This window comes from Heterocephalus glaber, unplaced genomic scaffold, assembly GCF_053883595.1.
Source record: "Heterocephalus glaber isolate CG9 unplaced genomic scaffold, H.glaber_assembly_v1.0 deba00001481, whole genome shotgun sequence".
NCBI lineage: Eukaryota > Metazoa > Chordata > Mammalia > Rodentia > Bathyergidae > Heterocephalus > Heterocephalus glaber.
The window spans coordinates 46,183,535-46,196,610 of NW_028258317.1; the positions used below are offsets into that span (position 1 = coordinate 46,183,535).

General features: G+C 32.7%; 1 protein-coding gene across 6 annotated transcripts in view; it reads right to left on the minus strand.

The window, feature by feature from the left end:
* Positions 1 to 13,076, minus strand: part of Jak2 (Janus kinase 2) — a 182,013-nt gene that overhangs the window by 18,829 nt on the left and 150,108 nt on the right. For all 6 annotated transcript variants that reach the window (XM_087183475.1, XM_013069696.3, XM_013069695.3 and 3 more), the window contains 9 exons: positions 12,722 to 12,908; positions 11,738 to 11,865; positions 9,831 to 9,965; positions 8,352 to 8,439; positions 7,501 to 7,628; positions 6,623 to 6,761; positions 4,825 to 4,976; positions 4,408 to 4,558; positions 3,345 to 3,481 (listed from right to left, as the gene is read on the minus strand). In XM_087183475.1, the coding sequence (XP_087039601.1) occupies positions 3,345 to 3,481; positions 4,408 to 4,558; positions 4,825 to 4,976; positions 6,623 to 6,761; positions 7,501 to 7,628; positions 8,352 to 8,439; positions 9,831 to 9,965; positions 11,738 to 11,865; positions 12,722 to 12,908 (1,245 nt within the window). The remainder of the gene's footprint in view (positions 1 to 3,344; positions 3,482 to 4,407; positions 4,559 to 4,824; positions 4,977 to 6,622; positions 6,762 to 7,500; positions 7,629 to 8,351; positions 8,440 to 9,830; positions 9,966 to 11,737; positions 11,866 to 12,721; positions 12,909 to 13,076) is intronic.

Sequence of the window (13,076 nt, forward strand, 5' to 3'; positions counted from 1 at the left end):
GAAATTGACAAATTCTTAGACACATATGAGCTAAACTGAGCTATGAAAATATACAAAATCTTAACAGATCAATAACAAGTAATGAAATTGAAGCATTAATTAATACTTTTTAGGAAAAGCCCAGGACCAGATGGATTTATGGCTGAATTCTACTAGTTAGTTAAATAACTAACATTATGCTCCTCTAACTTTTCCACCACAATAGAAAGGGAAGTTATTCTCCCAAATTGGGTTTTATGAAGCCAGAATTACCCCAATACTGAAACTGGATAAGAACTCAACAAAAAAGGAAAACTATAGATTAAACACCCTAGATGAACACAGATCCAAAAATCCTTAATAATAAGATCCTTACTAATGCAATGCAATATCACATTAAGAAAATCTACTATCTTGACTAAACTGGTTTAATGACAGAGATGTAAGGATGGTTTAATACATGTAAATCAATAAATATAATGCACCACATATATAGAATCAAAGAAAAAATCACATGACTATCTCAACAAATGCTGAAAACATCCAACATCCCTTCATGAAAATAGCTATAGAAGGAACATAACTCAAAATGATAAATACCATCTATGATAAACCCACAACCAACATCATATTAAATGGGGAAAATCTGAAAGAATTCCTTCTAAAATCTGGAACAAGAAAGGGTGTTTATTCCATTCAATATAGTACTCAAAACTTGAACCAAAACAATCAGACAAGAGAAAGAAATAAAAGGAATAGTCTGCTGATCTTTCTTTGTTATCTAAATCAGTGATGTTTTAAATGTATTCTTTTTTATATCCGTTTCTTAAATATCAATATATATTACCGAATTATGATCATATACATTGTTTGACTTCACTGTGTGATTCATTTACATACTTATGTTAGGAGCTAAAAATTAAGAAAAGATGGGCCAGGGATTTAGCTCAGTGGTGCCGCCTCCTGCCTCACAAGTACAAGGTCCTGAGTTTGATCCCCCATACCAAAACAAAACAAAAGATATAAGATAACTAAAATCTAATTAAAATATTATCAGTTGAAGATAATGAAACTTCACTTGAAGATAATGAAATTTCACTAAATTTCCTTTTATTTCAAATAAATTGGAAGTTCTTTTCTAAAAGTTTCTAGTTTACCAGAAAAACTCTCTACAAAAGATAAAATACCCATTAAAGGTTGAATCTAAGGACTGGAGAAAATAAATTATTTGTTCAGAATCATGAGTAAAAAAATTTTTACAGCTTTCATGATTTTATGACCAATGTCTTTGATCACTGATCCAATGACTAGTGTTTGTGGCCATGAAAATATTTGTATACAACCAACAAAAAATTGATATGTATTCAACAATAAACCCACAAATAAATTGTATTACACTAATTGCTTCCTTTTCCATAAACAATTTTGTCTTTGCTGTTGGATCAAGATAAAATTTCTGAATGAAAATAAGAATTATTTTATATATTATTAGTATAATATATGGCCTGTCACGAAAAGATACTGGAAGATGATACTGCAGCTGAAGCATACCCACACACACACAATCAAATACTTATATGGTACAACAGACATAACATGGTAATAGGAGCAAGGAAAGAAAAGCTCCATTTCACATCTGCTAACATTTTGCTGTATGACCATGAGCAAGTTATTTAACATCTCTGTACCTCAATTTTTCTCATCATAATATGAAGAGATTACTCTTACATCTAAGGCATCATTTCCCAAACTGTTCTAGAGAACACTTTCCATGAGATATCCACAGATATCTGATGAGGGGAGTAAAAAGTCTTCCATGGTCTGATAAGTTTTGGACACACTATCTACTACCAAAAAGTTGATGGTAGCAATATGGAGTTATGGCTAAGTCAGCCAGTTTGATTGGGAGCCTCTAAGATGTTTCTCAATTGTCCTCACCTTCTAGCATTTGTCTTCTATAATCTCCTCCTCTTGAGTATGTGGACTAGATTTATAAGTCAATAAAGCAAGTCAGCTTGCAATAGACTGTGGCAAGAGTGATGAAATGCTATCTGGGGTTAGGTCATAGACCCTGCCTTCTATCTTGGGTGTTTGCTTTCAGCTGCTATGTTGTAATGCAGCTCCGTGGAGAGGTATGTACAGTAAGCTTGCAAGCAGATCTTCTGAGGCCTGTCAATAACCCTATATGAGTGAACTAGGAGATCTTCCTCAGTCAAGCCTCAGATGAGAGTGTATGGTATGGCTGACACCCTGATTATAGTCTTGTGATTATACAACCCCAGCTGTATGGCTGGGTTCAACCCCAACTAAATTGTTCCCAGACTGGTGACTTACAGAAATTGGGGATAACAAATATTTGTTATTTTGGGCTGTTAAGTTTTAAGTTAGCAATATATAAACTAAAACACCCAAATACCTGAACTTTTTCTCCTGTTGCTCTATATGTCTTCAGATATTCCCAAGAGTATTTACAAAGTAAAAGATGAATAAATAAGAAACAACAGCAAAGAGCAAAGTACTGATATAAGTCAATTCTTTAATATAACACCCAATGTTTAGCTCTAGTAAAACTTAAATAGAACATTTAGTTTTAAGGCCAAGAGAGCCTTTCATATTGCATACATGCTGAAATTAATTCATAACGATAGACAGTACTGAATTCTATATTAGGAAGATTAAGAAAATAAAGTTTATGGGCCAGGGATTTAGCTCAGTGGTTTTGTCGCCTGCTGCACAAGCGCAAGGACCCAGGTTCGATCCCCCGTACCAAAAAAAGAAAGAAAGAAAGAAAGAAAGAAAGAAAGAAAGAAAGAAAGAAAGAAAGAAAAATAAAGTTTAGCACAATGTTAGTCCTGCTAAGAATTGAACCTTTTCTGGTTTTACTTACAATATGTAGGCTACACATGACTATACAACTTTTTAATACTCTGCCAGTGAACATAGTCCAGTCAACATTCTAGGTCATAAGCATGAGATTACCAAAGGTAGAAAGGCAGATAAAAAGACTGAAATGTTCCTTTCTCTATTGCACTGATTTGCTTATAATAACTGCAAACTCTCCCTGTTGAGCAAAGGGCTCATGGTCAAATCAATTCTGAAAGAACTGCCTAATTTATTATCCTCTTGAAGTTCAATGCACATTATGTGTTAAGGGCTCTAAATTCTTCAGTAAAGAAAGCTGTTTATGTAGCATAGCTTTTTTCTAATATTTGGCAACTGGCTCCTTTTTTATAAAACAACATTTTAACAAATATCCCTTAAAATTTTCATAGGAAGTGCACTTTGGAGACTCTTTGCAGCCTTTTCTGGTCCTAAATAAAAGGGTATATGACTACGTTTTACTTGCAAAACTTAAAACAATTTACCTTGCCAAGTTGCTGTAGAAATTTTAGGTGTCTCTCTTCAAATTGTGTAGGGTCTCTGTCTTCAAAAGCACCAGAAAACCCTAAGGCACCTATCCTCAGGTTTGGTAACATGTCATTCTCTGTTAATAGTTCATAATCTGGAGATAAAGGAGTATCACTAGCTTAAGATGGCAAACACATTCTTCAGCTTAAACTGATATACATTCAAGTTGACACAATAGCCAGAATGAGTTAGAAATACATTTGATACAGGGAAATTCAAATGGTTTAAATTATACTAATTAAAGTCTTCATTACCCACAATTTGATAGCTTTTGAGAAAGACTTTGGAAAGAATAAACGATTACTTTCTAAACTAGGTAGTTTTAAACTAGGTAGTACTCACGAAATAAGGTCATATTTTGATTTTTTTGTAGTGAGAATGGTAAGTAATACTGAAGCAAGAAGTACCTATGGGTCAACCACATGTATATTTATCTCAATATTTTAAAGGTCACAACAAACAAAAAAAATCTACCTCATGTTTAGAAAATGAATCAATTGTAAACTATATGGCAACTACTTAAAAACCAAAAGAGTTGTTCTTAAAAAGTTGATCCAGCCAAATAAAGGTGCTTTCCATTAATTGGCAAACTAGGTATGAGTGTAACATAGGTATGCAGTAAGTTTTGTATGTTCTTCTTCTTTTTTTTTTTTTTGAGACAAGGTCTCACTATATAGTTCAGCCTGGCCTTGAACTCACTATGTAATCCAAGCTGGCCTCGAACTCACAGCCACACTCCTAACTCAGCCTCCCCAGTGCTGGGACCACACCCAGCTATTCTTTTTCTTATTCAAATAAATAAATAAATAAATAAATAAATAAATAAATAAATAAATAAATGGGCTCTTGAGGGAGAAAAAGGCCTTAAGACTGTGCAAGGAGATTTCAATATGTATAATGCATAAGAAATCATATATGAACATAAGAAATTAAGAGATGATACAGAACTTTTGAAAAGGGATTACAAAATTAGTAAACATTCATTAAATACAACAAAGATGAATAGTGATCAATACACACCTGGAGTAAATAAACTGTTAAGATCTCGTATGATGGCTCTGAAAGAAGGCCTAAAATCTGCTTCATAATCCATACAATTATTTATAAGGTTTGCTAATTCTGTCCACTTTGGTGCAGGAAGCTGGTGCCTATCTTCATAAAACTGTAGTTTCTAAGATTAGAGAATAAAATATTAAGAATAAATTGTACAACTCTGTACCAAACTTCTTTTTAAAATTAAGATGTGCAGGGGCCGGGAATTTAGCTCAGTGGTTTCGCTGCCTGCTGCACAAGCGCAAGGACCTGAGTTCGATCCCCGGTACCACAAAAAAAAAAAAAAAATTAAGATGTGCTTTAAAAATTAAAATATTGAATCTGTAAAAGAAATATGATGGATTACAGAGATAGTAATTCTAACTTCAGTCTATATCAACTTACTCTTTGAGAATCTAGAGCACTCAGAGGCTTATCTCCTCCACTGCAGATTTCCCACAAAGTCGTACCAAAACTCCATTTGTCTGTTGCCAAATTTAGATTTTTAGGATTTTCAATGCATTCTGGTGGCACCCACGGTATTCTCTCCTGAAGAACTTTTAAATGATAGGAACAAAGAATAGTTAAATAATCTCTACAAGTAAACAATTATTTTATATACAACTAGTTTTCAGATTCACTTCCATAATCAAGTTTTGTGTCTCAACTGGTATCCCACTTTCTCTGCCTCTTCTTAGCAGTTCGCCTTTCAAAAAAAGTAAAAGATCTATAAAACTTGTCTTAATATTTCTTCTCAATATATTTTTATATCTTTACAATATGTAAATAGTAAAAGTAATGTTACAATATTGATGATGTTTTAATGATTTAATAATAGTGGCCATTCTTACTTGCAGACACATAATGACAACAGGCATTTATCATTACAGCAGATGAATGATATTCTAGGTATGGAACTGATACATTTCTAGTAGTTAGATCATAAAATTGTCCAAGTAAAGTTTCTGTGATGAGGGCTGGGGATTTAGCTCAGAGGTTCCACCATCTGCCTCGCAAGCAGAAGGTCCTGAGTTCAATCCTCAGTACCAAAAAAGGTTTCTGTGGAAAGGTGGTATTCTGACATAGATAAACAGGTAAGAATGAAAGATAACCTGTTATATATTTTGGTAAAGCAGTGCAAGTACTTTTGCGTATAATCAAGAGATGAAAGAGGTCATTGATTCCCTTTTCCTTGATCATATGAATATATTTTTCTCCATGTTTACCATTCATTCCAAAGGATCAAATTTCCTTGGGTAGTAGAACTAATATGCTAGAAAATTTTCTTCACATACTACTATCCTAATATTATTATCTTCACTATTGAATAAGCCATCAAGTTTAAGTATACTGATTCAAATAGGATACTACACATCAATCCACAAAAATTAATCTATTTATATTCTAAATTTAGAATATTCAAATAGAGAAATTAGCTAAGATAATGAAACACAATTATAACATTATTTAGACCAAAAAAACTGCTCTCAACATTTGACTGACATTTTTACTTTTAACTTACTATATCATGTAGAAAATAAAGACACAAGAGAAAATTTTTAAAAACTTAAAATGTTTGTGCTCGCTTCGGCAGCACATATACTAAAAAACTTAAAATGTCAGAGATAGCTGAATAAATAAGATATCAAGCTAAATAATATTTTATTTTCAAAAAAATTTTAGTGAATAAAGAAATTTTTTAAAAAATTTACCATGGCTGGGCCGGGGATTTAGCTCAGTGGTTCCGCTGCTGCCTTGTAGGCGCAAGGGCCCAAGTTTGATCCCCGGTATCAAAAAAGAAAAAAAAAAAATTTAAGGTCCAGGGATTTAGCTTAGAGGTTCTGCCACCTGCCCTGCAGACGCAAGGACCCAAGTTTGATCCCTGGTACCAAAAAAAAAAAAAAATTTACCACGGCCCAGTGAATAATATTAGAAAATTTCACATTAAATATGAATAAGATCCTATCTACCATAGATGATTATGAATTAAAACTGTTTTTCAAATTATTTCACAGTTCATGATGACATACTTCCAAGAAGAAATGGACAGAGATGAGGATATAACTGTAATTTAATTTAAATTGCAAGTGACAGCTATATGCTATTAATCAAGAAAATATCAAAAAATTAGAGTTCAAGGAAAATTAACATTTTTAATGGTATTATCCAAGTAATATTTAATAAAGTTAAATATGGAACTTACTGTCCTTTGGTAAAACTGTAATACTAATGCCAGGATCACTAAGTTTAATGAAAGGAGGATTTCCTGTCTTCCTGTCTTCTTCTCTGATAAGTAGAATATTTTTGGCACATACATTTCCATGAATAAGGTTTTTTTCTTCCTATTAAAATTAAATGCACACACATTCAAACATCATTCCACAAATGTTTGAGTATTTAATATATTCAAGGCCCCAATGTAGATTAAAGAAAATATGTAAGATAACAATGTAAACATTAATTTGGAGGCATGCTTTAAGACAATAAAAGGAAGTTTTATGACAGCACTTCCTGTTTTATATGTCATTTGACACATGATCTATACCCATGATGAAATGAATAAATTAAAGCTACCCAGTGTTACTCCACCTTCCAAACCTGAGACCCTAATTAGTTTGTATTTCAAGACGGTAGGAAATATTTTCAGTTCAACAGAACACAGGTACATTCTGAGGAGTAGGAACTGGGTAGCCCTATGGTTCTCTGCTTCTCTGTCCACACTTCTTTCTCACTGAATGCTAATGTCCAATTGCCCACAGATACAATAAAAATGTATTTTCTGTTATTCATAAAAACACAACATGTTTCAACATAAATTCAGGTTAATTTTTATAGACCCAAGTGACACAAACTAAAGATTGTCTATAAGTAGTTCTAAGAGATGATAGGATTACAAAATTGTTTCTTTCAAAAAGGATTTTACATCAATAAATACATGTCTAAAATAATCCCTTTCACCACCAGACCTATTCTGAATGAATATTCAGCATCTATTCACAGATTTCTTGGTGCCGAGATGACTTCTAGATTCATAAGATAAAACAATACGTTTTCATAAAAAAGAACACACTAATTACTTACTAGAAAATGCATAGCCCATGCCATCTGTTTAGCTACTTCAAGTTTCCATAATATATTTATAGAATTTTTATTCTTTTTCAGATATGTATCTAATGATCCAAATTTTACAAACTCCTGAACCAGAATATCTGCATTAAAATATAGGCAATAATTAGGCTCCAGTATATATACAATTAAAATATATAATTTATACATTTAAAATGTTTATATTTGTATGTGGATATAAGATAAAGAAATTAAGCAAAATTCACTAATTTAAAGGAAACAATAGATATATAACATATCTTTCAGTTTTGGGTTTATTTATATCACCAAGACATATTAATCTAAACAAATATATATGATATAGTTACATGTACTTATAAGCATGACATAATATATATTATATAAATCATTATTCCATCACATCTGAAAAATGTATCTAGTATCAATATCAATTTCAGTGAGTTCCATTAATAATTCAGCCTATCATTTATATGCTTTATTTTCATAATTCCAAATAATTTTGTACTGAAAGGGCCAGTTGTTCCAATGTTATGTTTGAACTAGCCATAATCTGTACTGCTATGATGAACACAAAAAGCTGTATTTGTTTACTATAACATGCTATTGTTTTGGCATTGTAACATTAGTTATATTAACTGTCTTTTGCAATTTAACTTCATTTATTGATTTCCTTTTTCACAAGCATAACTGAACAGTCCTATAATGTTTTTAGATTCAGCAATATTTAATTCCTATTGAATTAAAATTTATAATATTTGTGATCTTTAAATTGAAATTTTATATAAGCAACAATGGATTCATTGAGAGGCATAATTTAACATAAGAAAGCCAGTGGTTTTACTTACTTTCTTCTCCACAGACACATACACCATAATTTAAAACCAAATGCTTGTGAGAAAGCTGACTCATCATGCTTGCTGCTTCAAAAAAAGACTAAGGAAAAGAAAATAACAAATGCAAAAGAATTATTGTTTGGTTATTCTTGCTTTGTTTTGCTTTTTGAGACAAGGTCTTGCCATGTACTTCAGGCTGGTCTTGAGCTCACTATGTAGCCCAGCCTGGCCTCGAACTTGTGATGATCCTCCTGCCTTAGCCTCCTGAGTACTGGGATTACAGGCATATGCCACCATGCCCAGCTGTTTGACTGTTGTAAGTATACAACATTCAGAAAGATACTCTCTGCCAAAAATGAAATGTACTTTCTCCTACTCTTAGCAGGACTTCAGATATGATTACAATGTGATTTGGTCCCTTCATATGGATTTGCAGCTGCCATCAACTTGATGTTAGGGTTCATTTTTAGTAAACCCCCAGGCAATCTTAGAATATAGACACACCAATGAGAGTAAGCAACGGTGGTAGTGGGTACCATGAATGATACAAGTCAAACACTCTGAGACCTGTAACACCAGGAATAGAGAACAGGCACAAATAGAGGCAAAACCAGACACAGTAATATGGGACTGTGATAGATGGATGTGAGCTTCATATAATGGTTCCTAAATAATTTAAAATAAATAATGGTCTCCATGCAGATAATATCATCATACCTATGTCAGGATACTGACATGGTATTAACATCCTCTAACTCAACTAACTTTAGTTTTATTGTTTTTGGAATCAGGAATTGAACTCAGGTCCTTGCACTTGCAAGGCAGGCAGCAGAACCACTGAGCTAAATCCCTGGCCCTCAACTAACCTTTGACAGAAGCTTCTAGGAATGATTGTTCAGGGGATCATAATCACCAACACTGTGACCTTCTGGATTAGAACAACTTTCTGGTTTATATGTTTCACATCATCTTCCATTAACATCTCTTAAGACATTCAAAGTATCATAAATGTGTATTTTGTCATCCTTGGTGATGTCTTGCTATGATCAGGACTCTGGCAACTGACTGCTGGGTTTCTGCCAGTTAGCACCTCTGGATGACAACCCGAGGCATCAATATTTTACTCAGTGTTCCTTAGTATAGTGCCTTTCAATCTTCTTTTTTTTAGGAGACGAAATTGTGGAGGAACCTCTATGGAACCCATAAAGCTCTGGAGTGCCAAGTTTAACAAGTTTAAAAGACATTGCCTCAGAGATGTATTATTGTTGCAGAGATATAATAATACTCATAATACAAAGCTAAAAGGAATATGTTTGGAAATAAGCTATTTTTAAAATCTATAATTTTCTACAGCATCATCAAAAAGTATCCTCAAAAGTTGCTTGGTATATTTTAAAATTATAATTTTGCATAGCTGCATGCATAAAGGTTACATGCATATGAATGCACATATAGTACAAACTGCACGGACTATCCAAAGAACATACACACCTCTGAATAGTTTCTATGTGCTTTATCCAGAACTTTCAAAAGAACTTCTGTTTCATGAAGTTGACCATAGTCTCCTACTTCTCTTCTTACTCCTTTAAAAATTTTTGTGAAAGTCCCTTGGCCAAGGCTTTCATTCTTTAAAAGAAAAAAAGGATAAGTAAGAAGAGAATTGACCAAAGATGGAGAAATAGGGGAATTAGGAAATATATTAAATGACAAAACTTTTTTTTAAAAGCCATGAGTAAATATTTCCCTTAAAAACTAAACCTACGTGAGATTCCCAAATTAATTTCTTCTACTTTAAACAGTCATTAGAGACAGAAGACAAGGATTAATGAATAAAGTGTATTTTTGGTTCCACCCTGTTTTAAAACCTACTGCACTGGCTATAATTACGACTTTTTTAACAGTCACTATTTATCTGTATGTATTTTAGGCTGGCCTTGAACTCACTTTGTAGCCCAAGCTGAATTTGTGGCAATCCTCCTGCCTCAGGCTCCTGAATGCTGGGATTACAAACAAGTGTGTGCCACCACACCCACCTCTCAAATTTCTTTTAAAATAATGTCTTTCATTTTTAAATGTTTTTTTGCATGTTTTCAATTTCTCTTATTTCTTAAGCACACATGTGTATTTTATAGTCTCTGAATATTATATGCCATTCTTAAAAGTATAATTTTGCTGTTTGATCTGCTGATTCTTACTTAATCCTACATTATTTCCCTCTATGTTTCTAAATTCAGACTAAAAACTCATGTTTGGAGTGGTTTTATCCATGGTAAATCTGGGTAGCCTAACTTAAGAGTATGTTGTTCCAAAAAGATCTGTATTTGTTTTCCTCATGCATGATAGGATATCAGAGGAGTACCACTTTTAATATGTTGGCTTAGTGTTTCTCAGATCATACAGGTAGTATATAAAGAAACCCAAATTCAAAATGTTTACATTATAAATTCTTAGAAGTTCTTTGTCCTAAGATTCCAACTAAAATATATAACATTTTTTTCTTATTTCCTTTCTTTATCCCTCCATTTGCAAGTGGGTAAATTATTCACATTTCTTATGTTGTTTCACTGAAGATGTGTTATGGTTTATATCTAAAATGTCCCCCCAAAGTCTCTTGTGTTCAGAAGTGGAAAGTGATTGGATCATGACACACTGCACTTATCAATGGATTAATCCATCAATAGCTTAATGTAGTTTTAGGAGGTAGGGCCCAGTTGGAGCAGGCAAATCACTAGAAGCGTGTCTTTGGAGGTTTATAGCTCTCCTTCCTGGCTGCCATGGAGCAGCTTTCCTCCATGAGGCTTTTCTGCCAAGCCATTTCTGCCTTAGAGCCAGCCAACCACGGACTGAACCCTCTGACAATATAACATGTATATTCGTGAGGGTCCTGGCTTTATTCAGTAATATAGGCTCTTACTTTTAACTCCTAGCAATTCACAGGCTCAAGACCTTCTTTGCACTGCTTTTAGTTTGAACCCCTGTGATGAGACTAATCTCCACTCAAACCATCTGATAGCTAAATCATCGCTCTTATATACTATTTTGTTTTCAGTTTCTTATTTATTTTCAATCTGTTGAATTTTCCTTACTTTCATGAGAACTTGAGAGTAAAGATGTGGGACTTATCTAATTTTTAATTTAAGATTTGTAAAGAAATATTTTTAAATTCTGAAAAGAATATAATTTCATTCTTAAAAATAATTTTGCTAATTTCTTACAAAGGTTAGTATATTTTTCATAATAAATAAAAATGTTTAGATAGTAACTACATTTTTATACTATAGGTTATAACAAAATAGTTCCATATATTACAGAAATGTAATGTAGGGTAGGAAATTAAGAAAACAGATGTTTTTATAAAAGGACAAAAAACCCCCACAGTAATCTGTATCTACACTTACAAATATCAAATCTTCATTTCTGATTTTGTGAAACACCATTTGGTTCACATTATTATGCCTCTGTAATGTTGGTGAAGTTGATACATCAGAAACACCATTGGTTCTAAAGACTAGAAGGTTTGATTTATCTGGAAAAAAATAGTAAAAATATATATATATATATGTATAGATGTGTCTGTCTGCATCTCTTCAAAGCACACTGAAAATATGAATTGATACAAAGAATAAAATGAGTTGTACATGTAAGAAATGCTTAATAACTTACTATTCATCTTTTTCCTAGAAAATTATTTTTGGAGTTTATTAATGGAACTTTGATATACTATTACCAATTATTTTAAACATTCAAAATTATACCTACTTCCTTAACTAGTGTAATTTTACCAGAAGTTTTAATAATTTTTAAAAATGAGACTCATTCACGGGGTTTCCAACCTTACTATCTTCATTTTTAAAATTAAAAAAAAATTAAAATCCTAAAACAGAATGAAAATTTTTCCGGTACCGGGGATCAAACTCAGGTCCTTGTGCTGGCGCAGCAGGCGGCAAAACCACTGAGCTAAATCCCCAACTCTGAAAATTTTTCTTAACACATAAAAATTTGGTAGTGAGATTTTTTCCAGTTCAGTAAGTTAGTAACTGACTTATAACAAGAAATTATCAGGGCCGGGGATTTAGCTCAGTGGTTTCGCTGCCTGCTGCGCAAGCACAAGGACCCGAGTTCGATCCCTGGTACCAAAAAAAAAAAGAAATTATCCTTAAAATGTCATTTTATACTAGAATAACAGAACTTCAAGTTGCTTACAAATACTGTATACCAAACTACCTTATCTGATGATGCTTGTACAATGGAGTAAGACAAAATTAATTTGCTTTTGGAGTTACTTCTTTGATATTTATTTTGAAATCAATGTACTGAAGATACCTCCAATGACAGACACAATCCTTGACGGTATTTGTAAAATAAGTAGAAAATTATTTTACCTTTTGGTTTCGGAGGACAGCATTTAGTAAACTGGAAAATTATACTGTCTGAGCGAACGGTTTCCATCTGGTAGCAATTCAAAAGATCTTTAAGATTACTGAAGTTCTTCTTAGTCCCACTGAGGTTGTATTCTCTATTCTCATTTTTTGTAATCAAACAATGTTTATATTCAATGACATTTTCTCGCTATATGAGTTTAATTATAAAGAGAGGGACGGAAAATCACAAAAGATTCCAAAATGATTATTCTGCCAAAAGGAATATCACAAAAACAACCAACAAAATATTCAGACAACAGAACTGTGAATCCTAATGTGGTTCTGTATGGTGACACAGGATCTTGGTTCTTCAGAA